We start from the raw sequence: 27,129 nt of genomic DNA, 5'->3' as shown, positions 1-27,129 counted from the left end.
GCACGGTGAATTGTGAGGTAAAAGTATAATCTCCAATATTTATGTGTAGATTGCTTATATCATATTGTTTGCCAAAAATATTTGTTTCAACTATATTTGATTCAGGAATCACCAATTGATTAGCACATTTAGGACTAACATAATTACTTCTTTCAGTAGGACTGATAGAGATTATGATGTCTCTTCCTATGAGTGATCCTTTGATGTTAAATAGTGTGCAAACACATGTACTACGGGTTTCAGGAAACCTTTCATTACTAGTCTCCATTTTTTCCTTGATGTTTTTACGTAAACAATATGTCAACTGGAGCTATTTTTATTATAAAATATCACTTATTTCTTCTATATATATTTTTAAAATATTCTCCTCTTCTTCTTCTTTTTGTTCACTCTTTTAATAAAAATTTCTACATAATATTTTTTTTATATTTAATTATAAATTATATATATTATATAATTTTAATTTATATATATTATAAAATTATAATTATATAAAATTTATATATACTTTTTTGAGACCCACTTTTCCTTTTATATGTAACTATATGAGGCTTATATAGTATCTTTTTTATAATTATAATAATATTTTTTTCTCATAAAATTTGGATAAGACGTGACTCTTGGTATGGTCACAATCTTTAGATTTGAATGATAAAAATTATTTAGATCACACCTTTTTTCTCCAATGTTATAAAATTATCTTTTACTTTTAAAATACCATGGGCTGTTACCATGGGTTGTTTTTAAAGCCTCTTGTAAAAAGTAATATTTACCTTTCACGTAAGAGCTTTTGTATCCTTGTTTTTTCTTTAACTTTTAAAATACCATGGGCTATTACCATGGGTTGTTTTTAAAACCTCCGTTAAAATGTTCTCCACGTAAAAAGTAAAACGTATTCTTTTTGTTTTTTGTTTTTTTTTTTTCCTTTAACTTTTTAAAATACCATGGGAAATTACCATGGGTTGTTTTTAAAACCACGGGCTTCTCCACATAAAAAGTCTTAAATATACTTGGTATGAGATTTTGTATCCGTTTTGTTTTTTCTTTTACTTTTTTGTCTTCTTTTTTTTTTTTTAATTTTATTTACTTATATATATATATATATATATTATATATATATATATATATATATATATATATATATATATATATATATATATATATATATATATATATATATATTTGGTTAATTTTTTTTATATGGCCACAGGCCTAGAAAAATGGAGAAAAGGAGAAACTCCCAAATATTGAGCAAAATGCTTCAATTATACGACAACAAGGTTGACGAATTTCGATAGTCAAAGACTTGGATAGGACAACGAGCTCTGCGCACCGGTTAAGCAACCTAGAGGACCGAACTGCTCTGATACCAAATGAAGTGAACAAAGTTCCTTCTACAAAATTAATTACTCCAAAAAACTTGAAATATAAAGATAGCCATGAGAATACAAATATTATATGTTAAATGTGTGAATAAGAATGAGAATGATTTACAATGAGAACAAGAGGCTTGCTTATATATCACACAAGTGTCTCTTCATGAATAGTCATGCCTCATTTAGAAATGCCTCTTCAACCTAATAACTACTTAACTAATTATTGTTTATGATTATTATCATTTACATTATATTTATATTATTTATATATTTTATTCATTATAGAATTCGTCCCCTTCTATTTGTAAAACTAGTAAATTCTCCAGTGGAATCCATGAAGGTAGGGAGGGGCACAGACATTTATCCCAGCATAGCCATATTAGTTGGGGTGTTTGTGCAGCGTTGAATATGCTTTGCACAGAATCACCTTTAGCCCTAACCAGCTGCACACTGCTCATATGTTCCGCAAGCTTTTCAAACAATCGTGGAGGCCATTCAGCAACCATGTTAATTCCTCATACCTAAAACATGACTAGTATTTATGCAAATTTTTTTAACAATTCAAAACCTAATCGTCATAACACAATCACATTTTTTCAAATTAGTTTCAGAATTCAAAACTTCACAGCACAACACCATTTCGAGAGCCAATGTAAAACTTCAAAATACTTACATGTGATCACTCGAACAGATTAAGAATGTTGTAAGTTGGGCGCAAAGACGAAGCTAACTGTGTGGAGGTTCTTTCTCCACGAGATCTCTGCCCAGGTCTCGTAGATGATCATGCATTGTTATTCGATTATACTTGTTTACCTCCATAAGGAAATTGTTTTGTAAGTTCAGAAAACCAAGCTCTCCTTCCCACTCGAATCCATCCCAGATCCTTATGGCTGTATTCCTATCTTCTCCTATAAAGAAACAAGCCACGTCTAGGAATATCTGCTTCTCCTCTTCATCAAGGCCATCATAGCTAATCTGAAGCCTTTTTTGGATATCCGTGGGAAGTACTTTGGAGATTTTGTGCAATTGGGCTTCCCAATACTTCAAATCATTTTTTCGATGCAGATGGGTGCTAAGCACCATAAGAGATAACGGCAATCCATCACAGGCATTCAAAAACTCTTCAACTACTTCTTCAAATCCTTCAACGGCATGATATTGTTGGAAGGAGTGCGAGCATAAGAGCTTTTCTGAGTGTTGTCTATCCAGTCCTGTTAGTTTGTAGATGGACGACTCTACAATTCCCATGCTTTTAAGAATGTCCTTATTGCGAGATGTAACTAAAATTAAGCTATCTGGTTGGAGGATGTCCTTCACTGGAAAAAGTAAGGCATCCATTTGTTGGATATGATCCACATCATCTAAAACGATGAGAGCTTTGCAAGATGGGAGATACTTTCTGAGCATCTCTATACCTTCATCGGAGCTATTTATTTGTCCATTCCACTAAGCCAAGTCCTTAAGAAGCATGTTCTGCAAAGAATTTAAAGGTTGGTCTCTGACAGACAAAAAACAAGATCGATTGTAGTTGGATACCCAACGGTTAAAGATTTCTTTTGCAAGGGTCATTTTTCCAACCCCGCCTAGTCCCACAATTCCTATCACTCTAATCTGCCTGCTTTGTTGTTTCAAATAAATTTTCCTTTCAAAATCTTCTACTTTCTGATCCAAAGCGATTGGATATTTGGATACATGGAGTTTTCTCAGAACATTTTTCAGTACTTCTACAATGTGTTCGAGGAGCCGTTGCTCGTCACTAAATAATATTCAGATTACAATTACCAGTCATAAATATATCAATTTAACAAACAAAAGCTAAGACTAACAACAAGAGTTGGAGTCCTTACCCATTATAAGTTTCCATGTCGAAACCGCTTATGTTTTCAACTTGAGAAAGAGCCTCCCTCCACTTTCCAATAATGTTGGAGTCGTATCGAGGCTTCTTTTGACCAGTTTGAGAATCGATTGTCTTCTTGTCTTCGAGCTTACTCAGGGATCGAGCATACACCCCATTTTCATCCCTCGTACAATAGAGCATGCAATGAAGCCACGGGAACATGCTCAAGACTCTATCATAGACTCTAGTTTCTCACTGTGTCCACCGAAGTTCGGATGGCTGGACACTGTAGAAGATGGGAATGATAGTTTTCCTGGACTCCAACATCAACACCAACTCCTTCAAACACCAAATGGATTCCGCATATCTGGGAGAGAAAATAGCTATATGAACAGACGTTGTCCGAATAGCGCCTTCGATTTGGGAAGGGAAGAGATCTCCCTCTTTCAATTCCCACTTGTCAAGGAATACCCGCAATCCATGTTTGCAAAGGCGATTGTACAGATAGGTGGCCAATGTTTTCTTGCAATAGGCCCGCGATGGTTAATAAAAATGTCATAAACATTGTAGTTGTTTTTTGCATACAAGGTGGACGCAGAGGTGGAAGACGATGCCATACTACACAGATATTAGTTTGGTTGGTCTCAAAACAAATGCAAAGTAGCTACCGGCAAATGAGCTTAATGGAGCTATACTGTAGTTTTAATATTTGAAGCATTATCAACAACAATGACTGGAAGTGTCGACAATTTCGTTTAGCTAATTATAATATAGATTTATTTTATCATTACATTTACGGAAGGAATCAAATTAGTGGAGTGCTGGAAGTGCCGCAAATTCGTTTAGCGAATTATAATATAGATTTGTTTTATCTTTACATTTACACAAGGAATCAAAATTTTCAAAATGTAAAATAGAATTGAAATTTTTTTTTAAGAAGTAATCAAAATTTTCAAATGTGGAAAAGAATGAAAATAGATCTACGATACTTTAATTTTTCAAAATATTTATAATTAACAATTTAAGGGGTTTACTTTGTAAATTACTATTTTGTGAAATAGTTATATATTCATTTTTAATAATATTATTTATATTTATATAATTTTCACATTTTAATGTAGAGACAACAAGACTTTTTTATGGCTCTACTTGAATATTGAAGTTGTGAGAATCTCACAATTATATTTTTTTCTTCTCGATGTAATGGTTTTGGCCATATAATCTAAGCTTTATGAAATATATATAATAGTGTCATTTAAATACGAAGTTTTGAAATATATTTCTCATGAATGTGTCATTATTAGTCTTTGCAAGAGAGGATGGTAGCAATCAATTTGTCTTTTGACTACTATTAGTTTAGCATTCACTAATGTAAATTATAATGTTTAACTTTGAAAAATAGATATTTATTTTTCAATGTTATTAAAAAATTATTTTTGAACATTTAACTAGCCAATTTATCTTAAAAATATCATTGTACCCTTTGCATACAATGCCATGTGATCATTGTCTCACTCATGTTTTGACATAATTTTTAGATATATTTTCAATATTCATGCCATTATATTTTTTGCACTTGCAAAACTACCCAAAATATAAATCTTTGAAAATAACTTATATTTAGGTAAATAACATATTTACCATTAGTTATTGTCCATCATAATTTATGCAAGTCTTTGCCTAAAAAATGTATAGGAATAAAATATAAATAAATAAACTCACCATGACTTATTGCCTGCTGTTATTTATGTGTTCTTCATTAGCAAAAATGTAAATGTAGACTTATTAGTGGTTTACTAACCACCCAAATGTATGCAAGTCGGAAATTAATTTCTCCACTTCATATATCAATTTATCTGTAAAGGCTTTACTATAGCAATGGATTCGTGTATTAGGCTTTACAATAGCAATCGATTTGCCTATTAACAATTATTATTAGTTTAGATGAACTAAGTTTCCATGTAGCACTTGTTTTAATTTATATGGTTAAATGGATCTTAATTTATACTAATACTTATATTTTGTATATATTTCACATTTTTATATTTTAAAAAATATTTTTATATTTTTATTTACATTTATTAATCAAATTTATTAAGTTTTTATTTATTTATTGGTGAATGCATGAAGATGGATAATGTTCTTGGGCCAAATGTGGCAATAAAATTTTAAAATTTTACTCTTTTCTAAAATTAAAGCGCTCAAAATTCATATAAATGAAATGCTTGTCCTTGCAAATTTTCACACATCTTAACACATATGTGTGTGTTCACGTGCAATAATTTAGTCTAAAATGTATAATTTTTAATCTATATATATATATATATATATATATATATATATATATATATATATATATATATATATATATATATATATATATATATATATATATTACATTTTTGAGACAAATGCATTCATGGGCGATTTTTTCTACTATATAAATAAATTAAAAAACCAAGAGCATTTTTTTGAAGAGGACTTGTAAATGAAGATGGTGGTATTTTTTGAAATTTTTGGTTTTGTATATTTTATGTTATTGATTTTTCATTTAGCCCCTTTGAAAGTGTCCAAAAAAATTTCAAGCATAACGTTTAAAAGAAATTAGGTGAAAAATATCATATGAATTGGAAAATATCAAACTCATATGCCATTAGATAAAGGATTCATTCATGAATCCAACGTGATCAATGCTGCCACCTAATAGAAAATAATGTCTTAAGTCTTATAGGTTACAAAACGGTGTTGTAGAGAAATCTACAAAAGAGGAGCTACAACTTTATTCTTTAGGCCCTCAACACCTTGAACGAGCACTTAAGAAGCTCAATCCAGTGCTTCAAGTAAAATTTTAAATAGCACGGTCAAGGGATTAAGAGTTGAATTTTCATTCATAGAAAAATAATAGAGAACGTTCATTCATGGGAAAATAACACAACATGGAAATTAGACAAAAATTGACAAAAAAACATGGGAAATTGGAGAATTCGATCTGGAAAAGGAGAGCAAGTGCCAAACATAGAGGAAGGGCGAGAAAACACTAGAGATAGGATGAAGAAAAGACGATAAAGATTGAGAGAACAAGAAGATTATCCAATTCAAAAAATTCATGCAAATACATGTAACTCGTTGTATCAGTTCTCATATTACCTACTCCATATTGTAGGTAATAGGAAATTGTTGGAAATAATACTGAGAGGGGGGGTGAATCGATATTATTAGATCAATAATTTAATTTTCAAAACTCATTTGTATACGCTACTTCAACTTAGTGAACTAGCATGTATACGCAATTGTACTTAATGCAACTAGCGCATATGCAAAGATCTTTTGATTTACCCAAATTATCATGCATTGAACTTTAACCAGTATATGAGGAGTTCATTAGACTGTGCAGTAAAAATATAATAAAGCATCACACATTAAGAAACACACATGAACACCAAGATATAAGGTGGAAACCCAATGTGGGTGAAAACCACCTACTGCAATCGTCTCTGTCTTCTTTTAATAATAAGAAAGTTTTGTTTACAATTTTTGTAATTGTGTAGTCTTATAGCAGTACGCAGGCTTCTACCTGCAAAAGGCTACAACCTTCTCTCATTCCCCAGCTTCTACTGGAAGGGAGCTACAACCCCCTAGCTCTTATACTAGCTGATATTTTTACTAGTATGTAGGTGCCGGCCTACAGAAAGCTACAACCTTCTCTTTTCTTCTAGGGACCACGTTTCATAAATTTTCAGATTGGATCCATCAACAACATCATTCAATCATCAAATATATCTGCATCAACCAATCTCCTTTCGAACCAACCACAACCAAATCAATCAATCACTTTGAAAACCCATCAATCTGATCATTCAGAATGCTGTCACCAGAATACAGTAACCAGAACCCAAGCCAGAACCCAGAACACTTCAATAGCAAACAGAAGCAACTAAAACATATTTTATAAGGTATACACTACTTCCATGTGTCGAACTTGTGTGCATACGCAGCTTGGTCAATGGTGAACCTACGTATACCTCTCTTTCTTCATTCTGTGAAGACTGATCTATAATTCTTTGCTGTTTACCTGTTATACTGTGATCTTTCATCTGAGTGAGTTGCCTTCTGAACTGATTCCTTGAAGCTGCCCTGCATTTCATCACATCTGTAAACACTACTGTTATGCATTCTATCACATCTGATATTTCTTCTGTAGATTCATCTAGTTACCATATACAAGTGAGTTGTTCTGCTACAAGTAGATTGCCATCAAGTACAACACATACATCATAATTCCAACAATCTCCCCCTTTGGACTTAATGGAAACAACCACACCAAGTCACTCTCCCCCTTTGACATCAAGGGCAAAGGGTCATGCTCCCCTTGAGTGCATGTTGAATTCTCTAATATGTTGAAGTTTGTTGATTGAGCTCCCATGATCGAGTCAATGCTCCCCCAGAGCATAAGCAAATTCTGCAAAAAGATGTTCTAAAAGAAGAACATGACTCTATACATACATCACAAATGACCTTTCTATCACCAATGACTCATACATACATCCATATCCCAACCAAGTGGGGAGATACCAAATTTGACCCATCCACCCAACCAAGTGGAGATATACCAATTGTTTATACATGTCAAAAACAAGAAACATTACATCATCCATCCCATGCATAGTGGGGTTACAAATTAGTTTTTTCCATGACCGTTACATTAAAAGATATACATGACATATATAACAGAGACCAAATATCTTAAACAAGAACATGATAGTCATCAGCAACTATCATATGATCTGCACCATCAACAACATCTGTCAACAGCATCCAGACCAACAACATGTATATGTCCATTATTAGTTCCCAAAATATCATCAATCATGTTCTCCCCCTGAACTTGTTCCACCTATTCACTGTTAGATCTGATCATTGCATATGTCAGTAAGAGATATCAAAGCATCATCATCAATCAGATATACATCAAGTTATCAATAACTTTATGAGGACCAATATATCAGCAGATTGAAACCATCATCAAACGGAGTAGATAATTGACAAAACCATAGCAGACCCTTTTTTTTTAGTCTGGCCCGTTGCTTTTCTTCAAACCAACATATACACAACTATGCCCATAGAAACTTGCGTATGTACGTGGCTACACTTCATGAAACTCGCATATAACCACCTTTCTCTAAAAGATAGGATTTAACAGCACGACGATGCAAAAACTACTCCTAGCTTTTGTCTGAGATATTCAAATGTCTCTCTGGGCAGTGATTTAGTGAATATATCAGCAACTTGTTCTTTGAAGGGAACATACTCCAATTTGACCTTTTGTTCAAGCACTTGTTCACGTAGGAAATGATATTTGATGGGTATGTGCTTGGTCTTGGAGTGCATGACTGGATTCTTTGAAATATTGATGGCACTTGTATTATCACATAGAATGGGGATAGGTGGAGTACATGTGATCTGAATATCTTGCAAGGTTTGCATCATCCAAAGTAATTGTGTGCAGCAAGATGCAGCAGCCATGTATTCTGCTTTAACTGTAGATAATGCAATTGAACTTTGTTTCTTGTTGAACCAAGACACTAACCTAGAACCCATATAGAATACACCACCACTAGTGCTTTTTCTGTCATCAACACTTCCTGCCCAATCTGCATCTGCATATGCATGTAGTGTAAGATTTGTATCTCTAGGATACCATAAACCAAAGTTCTATGTTCCTTCAAGATATTTGAAAATCCTTTTGACTGCATGAAGGTTTTATTCCTTTGGATTTGCTTGGAATCTTCCAACTATTCCCACTGCATGCATGATGTCTGGTCGAGTACCTGTTAGATAAAGCAGACTACCAATCATGGATCTGTAAGTTGGTTGATGTACTGTTGTTGATTCATCATTTGAGCTAAGATTGCATCCTGTTACCATTGGGGTACATACTGGTTTAGAATCTTCCATGCCATACTTTTTCAGGATCTGTTTGAGATATTTGGTTTGTGAGAGAAAAATACCATCTTTATTTTGTTGAACTTGTAGACCAAGAAAATAGGTAAGCTCACCAAGCAAGGACATTTCAAATTCTTGCTGCATTACTGAAGCAAAATTCTGACTCATGGATTCTTCATTACTACCAAAAATGATATCATAAACATACACAACAATTATTAGCAATTTATCAGTGTCCATCTTTGTATATAGATTGCTATCTGCTGACCCCTTTGAAAAACCTTGTTGGTGGAGATATTTGTCAAGACGGTAATACCATGCCCTTGGAGCCTGTTTTAGACCATAGAGAGCTTTTCTGAGTTTGCATACAAGTTTTGCATCATTTCCAAGAATGAATCCTTCTGGTTGTTCAATATAGACTTCTTCTTCTAAGTCTCCATTAAGAAAGGCAGATTTTACATCCATTTGGTATACTTTGAATTTCTGAAAACTAGAAAGAGCAAGAAACATTCTTATGGCTTCAAGTCTAGCAACAGGTGCAAAAGTTTCTTCAAAATCTACACCTTCTTGTTGAACATATCCTTTACAAACAAATTTGGCCTTGTTTCTAATCATTTTTCCATTTTCGTTTAGCTTGTTTTTGAATATCCATTTAGTTCCTATGATATTCTTATCATGAGGTCTAGGAACTAATTCCCAAGTATTATTCTTTTCAATTTGCTCAAGTTCTTCATTCATGGCCTTGACCCAACATTAATCTCTGCATGCTTCATTTACATTTTGAGGTTTAGTGGAAGATAGTAATGCTAGATACCTTGAGGCTTCGGCAATGGTTCTTCTTGTCTGCACACCTGCCCCTTTTTCCCCTAAAATTTGAGTTTCTGGATGTTTTTTTTGAACATACATGGACAGAGCCTTTTCTTATATTGTTATCTCTTCTTTTGGTGCTTCATTGGTTTCTTCTTCAGAATCAGTGTGATTTGATGTGGGAAAATGATCCTCATCTTCTTCATTGTCATAATCTTCAGTTTTTATTTGTCTTGGATTTTTGCATGCTTCATCAACCACAACATCATTACATTCAATAATTTTCCCAAGTCTTTTATTATAACATTTATATCCTTTACTTCGGGAAGAGTAGCCAAGAAGAATACCTTCATCTGCTCTAGGTTCAAACTTACCAAGTTTTTCATTAGTCCTTTTGATGTAACATTTTCTTCCAAAAACTTTGAAGTGTTTTACAGTAGGAGTCTTACCATACCAAAGTTCATGTGGAGTTTGAGTGTTGTTTACCCGAACATTTGCTTGGTTGAGAATAGTGATGACGACGAATGCAACTTCACCCAAGAAGGTTGCAGGAGTTTTAGATTCATCTAGCATAACACGAGCCATTTGTTGAACAATTATGTTCATCCTTTATACCACTCCATTTTGTTGAGGAGTCCTTGCGGTGGAGAACTGCCTTTTTATTCCATGTTGTTCACAAAAGTCAAAGAATTCATCTGAGGTAAATTCCCCTCCTCGATTAGATTTGAGGCATTTGATTTTGTGATCTGATTCATTTTCAACCAAAGCTTTGAAGGCTTTGAACTTTTCAAATGCTTCATCTTTATGCTTTAGAAGACCTATCCAACACATTCTGGAAAAATCATCAATGAACAATATAAAGAATTCTTCTCCACGAGGTGCTTTTTTTCTTAATGGTCCACATAAATCAGTATGAACAAGTTCAAGAGGTTTGCTAGCTGACCGCTCCTTTTCGATAAAGTGAGATCTAGTTTTCTTACCAAATTGACATGATTTGCATATGGTATTTTCAGGAATGTTGATATCTGGAAGATCACGAACAGCCTGGAATTTGCATGCTTTTCTTATTTGAGAAAAGCTTAGATGTCCCAATATTCTGTGCCATAGCTAGTTTTCATCATTTTTTCTTAGATAGCACTGTTGTTGTCCTCCCTTGAGTATGTATAGGTTGTTTGGAGTTCTTGTCCCTTTGATCACAACTTTTCTTGTATCAAGCTCACGAACAACACATCCATTTGATCGAAACACTACTTCATTTCCTTGATCACACATTTGACTCACACTCAACAGGTTATGCTTTAAGCCATCAACATACATAACATTCCCAACTTTAACTTTTTCTTTCAAGAAAATAGAGCCTTTACCTTTTATGACAGCAGGAGTTTCGTTTCCAAACGAGACACTCTTTTCCTTTTCTAAGGCATTATATGAGTGTAGTTTTTCTTTGTCACTCGTCATGTGTTTTGAGCATCCATTGTCGATGTACTAATGGTTTTCTTGTCCTTCTACATACAAGGCTATACCACATCTTTCTGTTTGCGGTTCTTTATTTCTCCATATTTTGGGATTTAATGGAGTTTGCTCCTTTTGAGCTATTTGCCGAAATTTACTCCTGCATTCAAATTCTTCATGGCCAAAGTTGTTACAAATTGAGCATTCTATTTCATTTTCAAGAAGAGAAAAGTTATTATAGGAACTTTTCTTGATCCCTGTCACATTCCTTTGATTTCATGCTTCTCTAGTCATGATAGTTTTGTAAGCAACACATTGAGCAGCTTTGTGTCCAAAATTATGACATGAGAAACATTGACCATTAAAGAAGTTCCTGCGATTATCGAATCTACTGACCTGTTGATTGTAGTTTCTATTGATATTTATCTTTGAAGCAAATTGAGTACGATTTACCTGAGGTTGATTGTGGCTTCTGTTCATCCTTGAAGTAAATTGAGCTTGATTCACCTGGTGATCTACTTTATGCCTTTGCTGATGATTGTCAAACTGTTCACTACTCTTTGCTGCATCAAGATAGCTTTTAGTGGAGGTTGATGGCTTCTGTGATTGAGATGTTTCTTCAGTATATCCAAGACCTTTCTTTATTATAGGAAAGCACTGCACTTTGATAATTTCATTTAAGGTTTCTGATCCTTTAGCAAATCTAAGATTGATAGTTTCTTTTTTCTCAAGATCCTTTCTTAGACCCACAATTTCACATTCTAGCTCTTCATTGTGCTTTTCTCTTTCAACAAGTTGGTATGTCAAGGTATCTATAATCATATTCTTTTCATCTAAATAGATTTTGAGTTTAGAGATTTCTTCATAAAGGTCATCTTCATCTAAAGCATCCAAGAAGTCATCATCTTCATAAGCCATTAGAAGTCTATAGTCATTACTATTTTCATCTTCATCACTATTTGATAAACCATCGCTATCTTCATGAGTATAGTAGCTCTTTTTACTTACATTTTGTTTTATATTCCATTTTGTAGATCCCTTCTCTTTATCATATTTATCTTTATGAGGACATTTGGCAGCATAATGACCGACTCTACCACAGGAAAAACATTTGAAAGGTAGTTTACCTTTGAATCTTCTGGAGCCCAATTGAAGCTTCTTGACAAAGTTTGCTTCCTCTTCTTCTTCTGAAATATGTCCTAATTCATTGAGTTCTTCTTTTCCTTTCGCTGAAGCTTTAAATGCGGCTTCTCTCATATCTGATGGACCTCGTTTTCTCATCTCAAAGGCAGTTAATATTCCATGAAGTTGTGTCATAGTAATAGTCTGTAGATCTTGCTTTTCTTCTATGGCAGATACTTTTGATTCAAATTTATTAGATAAGGATCTTAAAACATTTTCAACTAAGGTAACTTCCTTTATCTCTTCACCCAGATTCTTCATGCAATTAACAATCTCATCTATACGTAAGAAGTAACTAGCTATACTTTCATCATTGTGCATCTTGAGAGTTTCATAATGAATTATGAGAGTTTGCAGTTTAGCACGCTTTACCTGAGAGTCTCCTTCGTAGCATAGAACGATTTTGTCCCATATCTCTTTGGCTGATTTGAGCTGCAAAACTTTGACAAACTCTGATTGTGACAGACTTCCCAATAATGTATTGACAGCCTTGGCATTGGTTTCATATTGCTTGTTACCTGTTGTATCTGTAGGAATTGCTGATGGAAATGTATATCCTCCTTCCACGATTTCCCAGACATCTGTTTCAAGAGATTGAAGATAGGTTGTGGTTCTTACCTTCCAATAAACAAAGTTGCTTCCATCAAAGATTGGTGGTCTGATGGATTCCCTGCTTTCTTGATTACTCATGATGATGGATCTTCCTTCAAGCGATCAAGGTTCTTTTGAAGGACCTGCTCTGATACCAATTGTTGGAAATAATACAAAGAGGGGGGGTGAATCAGTATTATCATATCAATAATTTAATTTTCAAAACTAATTTGTACATGCTACTTGAGCTTAGTGAACTAGCATGTATACGCAACTGTATTTAATGTAACCATCGTATATGCACAAATATTTTGATTTACCCAAATTATCATGCATTGAACTTTAACCAGTATATTAGGAGTTCATTAGAAAGTGCAGTAAAAACAGAATAAAGCATCACACATAAGCAACACACATGAACACCAAGATATAAGGTGGAAACCTAATGTGGGTGAAAACCACATGTTGCAATCGTCTCTGTCTTCTTTTAATAATAAGAAAGTTCTGTTTATAGCTTTTGTACTGGTGCAGTCTTATACCAGTACACAGGCTTCTACCTGCAGAAGGCTACAACCTTCTCTCATTCTCCAGCTTCTACTGGAAGGGAGTTACAACCCCCTAGCTCTTGTACTAGCTGATATGTTTACTAGTACGTAGGTGCTAGCCTACAGAAGGCTACAACCTTCTCTTTTCTTCCAGGGACCATGGTTCATAAATTTTCAAACTAGATCGATCAACAACATCATTCAATCATCAAATATATTTGCATCAACCAATCTCCTTTTGAACCTGTTGAAAAATGTGCAACAAGAAATATTAAATTTAGAATGTGCTAAAAATAGACCTGCTAAAAATAACATGTCTAAAAATAGCATGTCTAAAAATAGCAATTTGGCCAGTGAGGTCATTGGCCACATTGGGTGAGAGGTGAAACTGCTAAAAATAGAAAGTTCTAAAAATAGCATTTCTGGGTCTCTTCCTATTTATAACAGTCCCTAGTCTATCTATAGGAAGTAAAATTAATTTTGGTCTTAACCGTAGTTGGAAATATTAATTAATTAATTCAGTTGAAGTAATTAGTTAAGGAAATTTGAATTTGAAGTCTTTGTGAACATGCACATGAGTTGTCCCATTGATTGAGGAATTTATCCTTAATTTCCTCCACTGATTGAGGGAATAAGTATGAGTTCTATAATGAGAGAATCAGTTGACTTAGTTCTAACTAGTCAAGTCCAGTTAGATTATTTTAACAAGTTGTTAAAATAATAAAATATAGTTTATTAATGCTTGCATGCATGTGACAACTATTATTTTAGATAACTGAGAATTCACTCATGGATAATTGTTGCATGTCAGTTCTGTCAGAGACCCAGTTGAGATCAGATGTGGGACAGTGTACTATCAGATGCTTGACTATTTCTAGTAAGTAGTTTTTGCATGATTGAGGAACTAGTGTCCTCAAGGATTGCGTAGTTGGACCATAGGTTGACTTGGTATGTTTGGAATTAATTGCATATGCTTTTGCTATTATTTCCTAAGAAAATTGCATAAGGAAATAGGGATTGGACCATAGGTAAAGCCTTTATATACAGGGCTTGGTTGGTTCATGAGACATATCTTCATATCTTCATAGTTCATTGAGAACTGGATAGCTTGAGAGCTAATTCTTTTTGTATTGTGAAGAGGATTTCCACTTGATTGATAATACATGGTTGGGGTTTTATGCTGGTGCTTTCCCTTAGATATATCTTGTGTTATGTGTGATTATTTCTCTTGATCATTATTCATGTTTCTACTTGATGTTGCTCATGAATTCGATTATGCTTCCGCTTGATGTTTTGTAGAAGTAGAACAAGTATTATGCTTTAGGAGATTGCATATATCGGTTTGTTCTACAGGTGAAATTTCTACATGGTATTAGAGCTAGCTAATTTGTAGAAAATTCTACAGAACCAACCACAACTGAATCAATCAATCACTTTGACAACCCATCAATCTGATCATTCAAAATGTTGTCACTAGAATACAGTAACCAGAACCCAAGCCAGAACCCAGAACATTGCAATAGCAAACAGAAGCAACTAAAACATATTTTATAAGGTATATGCTACTTCCATGTGTCAAACCTGTGTGCATACGTAGCTTGGTCAATGGTGAACCTGCGTATACCTCTCTTTCTTCATTCTGTGAAGACTGATCTGTAATTCTTTGTTGTTTACCTGCTATACTATGATCTTTCATCTGAGTGAGTTGCCTTCTGAACTGATTCCTTGAAGTTGCCCTGCATTTCATCACATCTGTAAACACTACTGTCATGCATTTTGTCACATCTGATATCTCTTTTGTAGATTCATCTAGTTAGTGATTTGTTCTGCTACAAGTGGGTTGCCATCAAGAACAACACATACATCATAATTCCAACATAAATATGATTCAAAACAAGAAAAAAATGGAGAATAAAAAAAAAAAACTAAGATAAAATAAGTAGTGAAAGTAATACCACGTAGTTAAAAATAGAAATATTAAGGGTGAACACTTTGAATGTGAAGGTTGTGCACTAGGAAAACAACATAGGGAAGAATTTGATATGCATGAAAATAGAAGAAAACATGAAATACTTGAACCAGTGCATACTGATGTATGTGGTCCAATGCAAAATAAGTCTCTTGGTGGAGCATATTACTTTCTTATATTTATTGATGATAGAACTAGATACACTGGGTGTACTTTATAAGAAACAAAAGTGCTTTGTTTGAATAATTTAAAGAATTCAAGAGTATGGTTGAAAAGCAAACAAGAAAGAGCATTAAAATTCTTTGATCAGATAAAGGTGGTGAGTACACTTCAAGAGCTTTTATCAAATATTGCAAACAAAATGGAATTATGCAACAATTTACTGTACCACATACCGCTCAGAAAAATGGAGTAGCTGAGAGAAAGAATAGAAAATTAGTTGAATGTGCTCGTAGCATGTTAAAAAGTAAAGGACTTTCTAATATTTTTTGGGCTGAAGCCATTAATACAACTGTATATCTTAAAAATATAAGCCCTACTAAATATCTTGAGCACAAAAAACCATTTGAAGCATTTTATGGTTTTAAACCTAAAGTTAGTCATTTAAGGATATTTGGATGCAAGGCCTTCGCTCATATTCCTAAAGAGGATAGGAGAAAGTTAGATGCCAAAGCCATCAAATGAATTTTTATTGGATATTGTACTAATCAAAAAGCATATAAAATGTATGATCCAAGTACTCACAAGGTCTTTGCAAGTAGAGATGTTATATTTCATAAGCATGTAGATAAACAAATAAAAGAAAATGAACGTAATGTATGGTAGCCTCCTTATGATAGCTTTAAGGAAGAAGGAGAAGTTGTGGAATCAACTCAAGCTTAAGAACACATGGACATTCTAGAAGGCATACCAAAAATTCAAAGCCCACAAAGAAGTGATGAAGGCACTCCACAAAGAAGAAGAAGAAGAGAGGGCACTCCACAGTGTAATGAACTTCTAAGAAGGTCAACACGACATATTCAAACCCCTATCAGGTATAAAGATTATGCTTTAATGTCTCAAGTAATGACTGCTTTTGAGCCCTTAAATTATGAGCAAGCTAAAAATCATAAAGAATGGATGGAAGCTATGAAAGAAGAATATGAATCTATAATGAAAAATGAAACTTGGGAATTAACATAATTACCTGAAAATAAAGTCCCTATAGGATCAAAATGGTTATACAAGACAAAATTTAATGCAGATGGTAGCATAGACAAGTATAAGGAAAGATTGGTTGCAAAAGGTTATTCACAAAAAGAAGGTATACATTATGAAGATACCTTTGCTCTGGTTGTAAGAATGAATACAATCAGAATAATGATAGCATTAGCAACTAAATATGATTGGAAGCTACATCGATTAGATATGAAGTCAACTTTTCTAAATGGTGACTTAAAAGAGGATATTTATCTTGTCCAGCCAGAAACATTTGTAAAGAAGGGACAAGAACATCTTCTATGCAAGTTAAAAAAGGCTTTATATGGACTAAAATAGGCACCTAGATCTTGGTATGAGAAAATCGATAAATTCTTCTTTCAGCAAGGATTTAACAAAAGAAAAAATGATCCTAATTTGTATGTCAAGATAGATAAAAATGGGGATATATTATTACTCTCTATATATGTTGATGATCTAATAATAGCAGGGAGTGCTGATAAATTGATTAAAGATATAAAAATGAAGTTATCACGGGAATTTGAGATGAAGGATCTTGGTGAGATGCACAATTGTCTAGGTCTTGAAGTATGGAGAGATGATGGAAGAACCTTAATCACACAAAGCAAATATACAAATGAAGTACTAAAGAGATTTCATATGAATGGATGTAAAGCAGTGAGTACTCCATTGGAACAAAATATCAAATTGAGAAGTGAAGATGAAACAAAAGAGGTGAATGGAACATTGTATCGACAATTAGTGGGAAGTCTGAATTATCTTACTACCACTAGACCAAACATTGCTTATGCAGTAAGCATACTTAGTCAATTCATGGCTAAGCCTCATGAAAGCCATTGGATAGTTGCAAAAAGGGTCCTTTGATATTTAAAGGGAACTATTAATTTTGGTCTTGAATATGCTAATGCTTGTAATGTTGAATTGACAAGTCATTCTGATTCTAATTGGGCCAGAAATCCAGATGATAGGAAATCCACCACTGGATATGTCTTCAGTATAGGATTAGTAGTTGTATCATTGAGTAGTAAGAAACAGGAAACAGTTTCCTTGTCATCAACTGAAGCAGAGTATAAAGCATTATGTAGTGCCACCTATGAAGCTATATGGCTTAGAAGAATACTTGAAGATGTTGGTGAAGGTCAACAAGAACCTACAGTGATCAGATGTGATAATTAAAGCACCATCAAATTGGGGAACAATCCTGTATTTCATGCAAGGTCAAAGCATATAGACACTCAATATCATTTTGTAAGAGAAAAGGTTCAATCACAAGAAATTTCCCTAATATATTGTAATACAAATGAGAATGTAGCTGACATATTCACTAAGCCTCTTGGGAAGGAAAAATTTGAGTTTTGTAAAAGTAAGTTATGTGTTGTAGAAAATTGAGATTATGTTGTAAGCCTCGTTGAGACATAGACCAACAGGCATGACAATTAAGAGTATGCTTACAGTGTGTTATGTATTGTGCTATACTATATTTGTCATATGGTTGGAATTAAGGGGGAGTGTTAGAAACCATTAATTCCAACCACCTACATTAAATGCACAGTCTAGTTCTTTGTGGAGAATTCAGGAAGAAGTTTCGAGAGTCAAATACCTTCCTGAAGAAGCCACCATCACTGACTCTAGAAACATCTCCACTGTGTATAAAAACCCTCTTTAGCAATTGAATGAGTAAGTTTTCTGAGTGTTTGTGTTCAATTCTGATTTTTTGTCTGTGTTCTCTGATTCCTTTGCCATATTACAACACAAATAAATAGACATTATATTGTAGTAGCCCCAAATTGTCTTGTCTAATGCATCCATCATCATCTTCTCAACACCTATCTCATCCTTGATGCTACTCTTTACTCATATTTATGGCAATTTTAGTAAGTATAATCAAGCATCTGGAATTCCTTCTGAATTGCGAATTCTATTACTGATTTGTTGTGATTCTGAATACAAGCCAGCCTTTTCTCTCATAAACTTCATGACCTGTGTATAGTGGGACACTGCTTTTAAATCATCAAGATCAATGGTGATATTTTCCTTTTGATAGATGGGCATGCAATTTATTGATTTTTTGGTGTTTTTTGTCACTCAATGAGCATCATAATTTGACACAGCGTGCTCTGTTAGGTTCCTATACCAATAGGTTTCATTTTTCATGATTGACTATGGAAGTGCCAAATATGATCATCCTTTCCATGTTACAAAGGTTCCATATTTTGTATACAGATAAAGAAAATTAAAAAATGTAAAGAGGGTATGCCCTAAAAGAAAAATCAAAGGGCAAGAAGAATGAATTGGTCGACAAAAGAAAAAGAAAATGAACCCCAAAGAAAGACCAGGAAAGTGGCCAGTCAAAATTCCACTACTATCTTATTTGTACAAAGCAAGTTCACAAGGTGCAAACACTGCCTCATCACACTTAATGGATGGCCCAACAGTTCAATCTGGGCCATTCCATGTTTAAATTTCCTGCTGCAAAATAGAGAATGAAGGTCTGTCCAAACAGTTCAAGCTTGGCAGATCATTAGCTAAGTAGAGAAGCAAAGGAGCCCAACTGCTTAATCTGGGACCTTGAAAGAGATAAGGGTAGATTTAGATAGGAAGGCAGTCGAAAGAAAAGAGGAAAATCAGGGTTTGCAAGTACAAGTGCACCCAATCAAAAGGAAGAAAAATGCTAGGTGTATTAGGCTGGGTAGGTAGTTTGAGGTTGCAGAAACAAGGTTGTGATCTTTTTGCCTTGTCAAGAAGGACTCATCTCATCAATGACACAAGTACCATGGCAGTTGTTTGGCTGCACAACAGTGGAAGCATGACTAATTTCCCCTATCATTCCCCCAGAAATCATTTACTAACATTCCCTCAAGGACCTTGGGATCCGCCCAATAGTCCTACTTCACTTCATTTTATGAGAGATGCTAAGTTAAAGTCTGAGTTTACTTAGTGAAAAGAAGCCACATTTCTTGTGTAAAAATGATCATTCCATACTCCTTTCATTTCCCTATGCCTAAGTTTTCCCTCTATAAACTTAGCATTTATTCATGCAGTTTCATTCCATATATTCATATTCACATCCTGACTTATTGTATAGCTCCTTTAATTATTTCCCCTCCCCTATTTTACAAAAACTATATAAAAAACCCAAAAACATTATAAATACCCCGCCCCGGCCTAATATGGCATATTTAAAAATTCTATCAGGATTATTGGTCCACCCGGGTCCAATAAGAACCCTCCACATGTTCCACAAGGGTTTATTTAACACCAGGTTGAATAAATAATCTCATTAAAAAAACCCCCACACTTAACCATACATTAAAAAAACCCCGTGCGAACATATATGTTGGAATTGGTTTGACTTCTGGTTGAACCAATAACCTTAGCCACCCATATATACCACATAAACCCATAACCTAAGGTTTAAACCCCTCGCGCAAACATTAAAATATTAAATATATGGGCGGGTCCCCGCGCCATATCATACCACCACCTGCGCCTCCCGTCAACTGTTGGATCGCAGCCACCAGATCCAACGGCCCACACTGATATTGGAGCCGCCCCACTGTACGAGGGTTAGCTCAGAATGGACAGCGGTTTTGTCGTCGTACATGGGGACGCGTGGCCTATTTCTATTGCGTCGGGCCCGCTCTGACAAAAACCGCCCCCGTACCAAAAGCGGTATGATGCAAACCATTTACCACCTGTTCTCCCCGCCACGCACGTCATACACCATGTCAACACCCGCGCTACTGTACAGTCCGCCGTGTCCACCCCGCCACCCATCCACATCAGTTGCCACATCACCCTCCGTACTCGCTACGCGAGAAAATCTACGTCATGCTGATGTCAGCACAAAAAGCGCCAAAAAGTCCGAAAAAAAACCCAATTTTTTGTTAAAACTCACGAAAGTGATGTTTTTTGGTTTATTTTTATGCGACCAATAGCGAAGAACGTGCATGAGAAATACGTCGAATTCACCATTAGCATCCCAGTCTTCCACCCAGGCGCATTCATACTGCAAAACTGACTCCCCCAGCTCACTCTACAACTGCATTCCATAGCAAAGTCTCGTATAAATAGGTATTTACCCGTGAATCACCAATAAACCCTGTTTTTTCATGATTTCTCTATAAAATATTACCAAGACAGCTAAATTCAACTCAAAAACACTATCGCCCGCAAGCTCCTACGCTCTGCCTCACTATGTAACCATATTTTCAAGCAAAACCTACTAATTCTATGGCCCTCTGATAAATTGTCCATTAAAGCTTGAAATCAAGCTCCTGTTTGCCTGCAAAACCACCAAAAGCACCTGTAAAAGCCGCGCTCTTCCCACTGTTTTTAAGCTTCCTCGTTAAAAATCCCGCAGACTCTGTATTTCCTTTGAGTTCCACTCAGTAAGGCCACCTTCGCACAGAACTCAAACTGCAAAATTCCTGCTAAAAAGCCCTCTGTCATAACTCTGCTTCCTGTTGAGACATAGACTCAAATCCAATTATAAGCACAGTAAATCATGGAGGCTCCAGTGGCCCTAAACATTGCACCCTTGAATGCACCTCATAGGCAGTTGGAGTGGTTACCTCTAGCTGACAGGGATTTTCAGATTGATGACAAGGAGGGTGAAAAGCCTCACTTGCAAGCTTTCTGTGAAATAAGGAATAGCCACAGGAACAAAACTGACCTACTTGGAATCTGGGAGTCTAATATGCCTATATACTACCTCCTTGCAGTCAATGTCTTTCCTGACCTCATCCATCAATGTTGTGCTAATTATGAGCCTTCTCAAAGGGCAGTGATGGACCCTGCTGGAAATTTCCTATTTTATATTACCCCTCAGTCCATAAATGAGATGTTGCACTTCCAGCCAACTCAGCCTTTGGTCCTTCTCACTATGAAAAATTTGCTGGACCAAGCCTCCAAGTTGTCCTCTGCAGAAGTTGACTGAATTTCCAAGCTGTTTATGCCACCAAATTGTCACTCCAGATACAAAATTCCCTATCACCATGCCTGGTTTAGTGAGACTGGCAAAATGCTCATAGACATGATTTCCTACATCCTGGGATTAAGAACAAGTGAGATTGTGGATGAAACTGTATTTGCTTTGATGTCCATATTTTCCCCAAGACAGCCCCCTGCTGTCAAGTATGACTATGCCACCTTCATAGCCAACAAGATTCATGAGCAGTTCATGAACTTAGAGAGGGAGAGAGTGTTCAAATACACTGCATACATATACCATTTGATGTTGTACTATCAGCCAGATAGTTTCTCGGAGAGCAAAGGTCTGTAATATTCTCGTCCTCAGTGTTCCATCATGTTAGTAGCTCCCCATATACATATTGTGAGTTTATTGACCTCTTCATATATCCAGCCACCTGCTTATTGTCAATAACTCCTCCTGCTAGGCTCTCTGCTGAAATGCAAAAAATCTTACAGCTCTCAAAGGAATACAGCATTGGTGATTGGTATTTTTACCAAAACCATATAGTGATCAGGATCTATGGTTGTCAATTAGCTCCCTACAAGCTACCAAAATATGTTCCTATGAGACTCTTTGCCCTGGAGTACTACCGGCAGTTTAGTAGTTCAGATTTGACCCATTTCTATAATGTGAGGAAAATGGCACAGCTCAAGATAAGGCACCAATTGGGCGCTTTTATCTTTAATAAAAGGGAAGAAGCATGGAAAGAGGTTGACACTATTCTGAGAGACAAACTCAAGCTGAAACAAAGTTTTCTTTGGGTGCCATATGACCTTGAACATTTCATAAGCTTTAGGAGAGTCAAACACAAGCTTACAGGATATGTGCACTATAGTATCCCTCAAATTGAACAATATGCTAATCAGCAGGAATGGATAGAAGGCACACTAGTTGAGGAACTTAATGAAGAAGAAAGATTAGAAAAAGAAATGAAAGAGTTTGAAAAGACACTTGACCTAGACTCTGCTGGAAAGGTGTTTTTCACATTGCCTTGACACCTTGGAGCGGGCACATCATCTGCCACAACTTCCCAGCAACCTACCCAAGAAACTGATCCACCTGCAGGGACATCTAAAGGCAAAGAGGTGCAGCATTCAGAGCAGCAGGAGACAATGACAGACCGGCCAGACACAGTGGAAGAAGAAATTCAAGGGCAAGCCTCTTCAACACAAGCAAATGCAGCTGAAGTCCCTGTCTTACAAACTCCTCTTAATGAGGAAAGAGCAAAGAAAAGGGACAGGCAAGAAGAGACACCCACAGGGGCCTCCACAGAACAGCAAGGAGAGAAAAGGCAAAGGTTAAACCCCTATTCTGAGGAAGAATTTACAGAGGAGACAGCAGGCAATCAAAGAGGTGAGGAAACAATCGAACAACGGATTCCTCCAAGCATGGAAACATCAGCTAGCTCCTTTCAGCAGGAGCAAGAGAGACAACAAGGTGTGGAGGTTACCTCAACCTCCACCAAGCAGCAGAGCAAGCAAGGCTTTGACATAAAGAAGGCATTCATAGAAATCAAGGCCAGAAATGAGCCAGTAAGATTCCATCTCTACAACCAGTTGCTAAGAATGGCTCCCACTAATCAGCAGAGGCTAATGGCAGCCTATGAAATCCAAGAAGGGAAAATGACCCTCAGTCATTTCAGACCTATAGTACAGCAGCCCCAATCCACTGCTGATTATATTAGGACCAATCTGGAAGTGCTTGCTAAAGACATCCATCCAATGGACCAGATTGAGTTACACAAACAAACTGGAGAAATGGTGTACTCCACCTTGGCAGATAAGGCAATATTGGCCCACAGACTGCAGAATTCACTTCACAACACTTCTGCCCAATTAGAATTGGAGAAGGCTTCATCACAGGCCAAGGACAATAGAATCAAATCCTTGGAGGAGATCATTATGGAGCTGGGACATCATCCCAACGATCCCAAGGATGTGCAAGCTTTGATTAAGAAGAAAGAAGAAGACATAGCGGCCCTCAGAAAACAACTCAAGCTGCCACCTACAATTCATCCCCAAACCACAGAAGTAGCACAACAAAAAGAAGAGGAGGATGTAGTTAGTTTTCTTATGAGGATGCATAAAAGACTGATAGAAACAGAGAATGCCTTGGAGGCATCACTACAAAGAAGACAAGGAGAGTTGGCCTCTCAGCCAGCTTAAACAGCTCTAACTCTTGAGACTGCTCCTCCTACAGTCACCAAAACAGTCCCTCCTACTGATCCAACATCAATAGTAGGTACCTCATCTCCAGCCTCAACTTCAGCAACGATTACAGCAACAACTACAGCAGCAGCAGAACAAGAGGCCAGCCTGAGTATGGAGGAGATGATGAAAGAAATAAAGGCTCTAGAAGTATAGATGGCAGAATTAAAAGAGGCCAATGAAAAGCTGGCCAAAATTGAGGTAAGATATGACAAATCAAAGATGGATGTAGCTGAGAAGATAAGGGAAGTAAAAACTTTGGAGAAAAGAATAAAGGAGCTGGAAAAGGAGCTTACTCTAGGTAAAACTCTAGCTGAAATCAAGAAAATTTTGTGGGCCAAAATTGGCCAATCCATTACTGACCAATGGCAATCAATTGAAACCATACATGAGCAAATGGAATTGATAGGCTTAGCTCAATTCGAAACTCAAAAGGCTAGAGCATCATTGGGAAATATGCCTGAGCAAGCCAATAGAATGATTCAATTCTTGAACACTCATACCAAAGAGCAATTGGCAGCAATAGGTATCAGGAACAGGACAGATACCATCTTACTAGTGAAAAGGGTGCTGACCCTAAGGAATTTTGTGCAGACTCTGGAAAGAAAATGCCAAGAAATGCAGGCAGAAATAAATGACTTCAAAATAAAGTTTGCAGCATTACAGAGCAAAGGGCTACCCAGTTTATTAACCAGCGCTGGAAGACTGCTATCACATGAGCAGTATGCCAACAGGGTAAATAATTACGCCTCCAATCAAATTACAGCATCCTCAAGCACCTTAGAAGAAATAGAGCCTCCCTCTGGATAGAGTCTGTATGACAAACTAGAAAATCTGTTCTACATTAAACATGAGATAAACCATCTTTTTGAAGTCCAACCCAACTTTTATAGATACACTGAAGCTGATGAAACACTGATTAAAATACAAAGACATCAGTTGCCTATAGAGGACTGGTGGCAAGGAATGCTGGAAATATTACTCAGGTAATTTTGTTTTTATTTTTCTTTCTGGTCGGTTGCAGGTCAGCAAACTCTAAAGCACGGGCCACCTGTCCAAAAGTAAAAACAGCAGAAATAAGAAGTCAAATTGTGACTACAGCTCGTTAATGTAAAAAATCAAGCACTGATGACAAGGCCAAGACAGCGACACAGCAACATAGCAACATCAAGGCAGCAAACGCAGAGTAAATACGCAGCAACCAGCCAACTCACTCAGTCCAAAAGGTCAAATATCTCTGACAAATTGGACAGCCAGCACATTCACATTTACTGCAGCATTTATTTCCCTCATTTACTTCTTCTTAAAAGTTGGTAAAGGAAGTTATGACTTCAGAACTTATCTTCACGATATTTTGTATCTCCCTGTTTGTATAAATACCTCCCTATAATATGTATTTGGGGTTGGTGATTTTCTCTCTGGACTGCACTGTAAATTTTGAGACTGTCTAATACAAATGGCCATTCAAGTTCACTGTTGCTGCACCGTCTGAATGTGGATTTAATGTTCTGGGAACCGCTACAGAATTCCTGTGTCTTTCTATGGATCAATAAGTTGCTCTAACCTGTGTTTATGTCTTCTGTGTTTGCAAATATCATATATGTTTCATAGTCTTAGTAACAGAGAAAAGGAATAACCTAGGATTTGTTTAAATGCACCCTGTGTTCAATCTCTGCTATTAATTATGTTTTCTTCAGAATTAGTCATAAATATGAATTCTTAGCTGCTCATGTTTACACTAATTCTTTCATTTTGAATACTATTTAGGAATTCTTAATTGCTCCTAGATAATATTCAAGCACCTTCCCTCTGCCAGCATGATCAAGGATTCTTGATTGCCCTTCATCCACTGGCCTACATTCCACCAATTTCCAGATTTGAAAATTGTTCTAAGAACTGCCTATCTTGCTCTGTAGCATTACCATTTACCCAAGAAACACTTTCAGCAGTACCCCATCATTGACTCCATTGCCCAATAGTATAAACTGTTTTGGACTTGCATCCCAGCTCTATTTGAGATCACCATCCAACAAACTAAAAACCAAACTCTGTGCATCATAACTAGCCTAAAATACTCCAAAACAAAGCTAAATTACAAAGAGAGAGCCCTCTCTGGTTGCAGGTAGGCTAGAACCTGCAGCTAAAAGACTGGTTAGTGGTTACCTCGGCCGTATTCCCTCCTGGAGGCAGGGAACAACCTGAGTGATAACATCATTGGTGACTCCACTGGGGAACTGAATGAGTGTTTGTAAGTGCTGTCTATTTTCTAAAGCTACAGATGGAGCCTGAAGTTAGCCAGGTAGCCTCTGAAACTATTCTTGTTGTGCATTTACAGGAGTAAGTAAAAGCTACTTCAGTCAATCTCCAGTCTAGTCTTAGGCCTTAGACAGCTATCCCAAACATTTGATCAGTTTCCTCTGTTTCAACATATTCAAAGGAAAGCCTAAAGCCTCCTATATTTCAAAGAAGTTCCTGTAGAATATTGTCAAAGACTGTGACCTTTAAAAACATTCCCAGAAAATACCAAAAACACATTTAGAAGCTGGCTCCGAAGAAGAAAACTCGGTACACCAGGTCAAATCCTGATCCGGACCCTCCAGCTATTTTTGAAAATCCCAACTTAATTTCTAAGACCCTTAGAAAACAAGAAAAACCAGAAAACTCTGCTGATTTAAACCTTGAATCAGTTCAGCAGAACTATATCCCAACTCCTGCTAAAGCGTCAGTCCGTCCTCACATTACTGTTGCTTCTCCTAGTTCTTCATCCACCTCTCAAAGCACTTTCTCCACTCCCCCATCCACTGCACATATTTCCACTACTGTCCCTATTGTTCCAGCTGTCTTATTTCTTCCTGCAGTCCCGTTTATCCCTGTGAATATGGCAAACCGTTATGCTCCTCTACAATTACCTGGAAATCCAGGGGCTATGCCTCAGGATTATCAGAGTAAAATCACATATTTTGATGGTATTGGCTCCTATACAGCCCAGCAACACATTAAAAAAATGCAAGATTATTTTGAGAATTA

The 27,129-nt window shown here is 36.0% G+C and overlaps 1 protein-coding gene across 1 annotated transcript in view; it reads right to left on the bottom strand.

The window, feature by feature from the left end:
* Positions 1-2,102: 2,102 nt before the first annotated feature.
* LOC149138092 (disease resistance protein RUN1-like) overlaps positions 2,103-27,129 on the bottom strand; it is a 33,051-nt gene continuing 8,024 nt past the window's right edge. The window contains exons 3-5 of the mRNA XM_089450244.1: positions 3,224-3,397; positions 2,913-3,132; positions 2,103-2,822 (exon numbers count right to left, since the gene is read on the bottom strand). Coding sequence (XP_089306370.1) covers positions 2,103-2,822; positions 2,913-3,132; positions 3,224-3,397 — 1,114 coding nt within the window. The remainder of the gene's footprint in view (positions 2,823-2,912; positions 3,133-3,223; positions 3,398-27,129) is intronic.

This window comes from Pinus tabuliformis, chromosome X (assembly GCF_031772625.1).
Source record: "Pinus tabuliformis cultivar Carrire ecotype Pingquan chromosome X, CPIR1, whole genome shotgun sequence".
Lineage (NCBI taxonomy): Eukaryota > Viridiplantae > Streptophyta > Pinopsida > Pinales > Pinaceae > Pinus > Pinus tabuliformis.
Note: the sequence above shows the minus strand (reverse complement) of the source record. Positions and strands in the feature narration are given on the sequence as shown.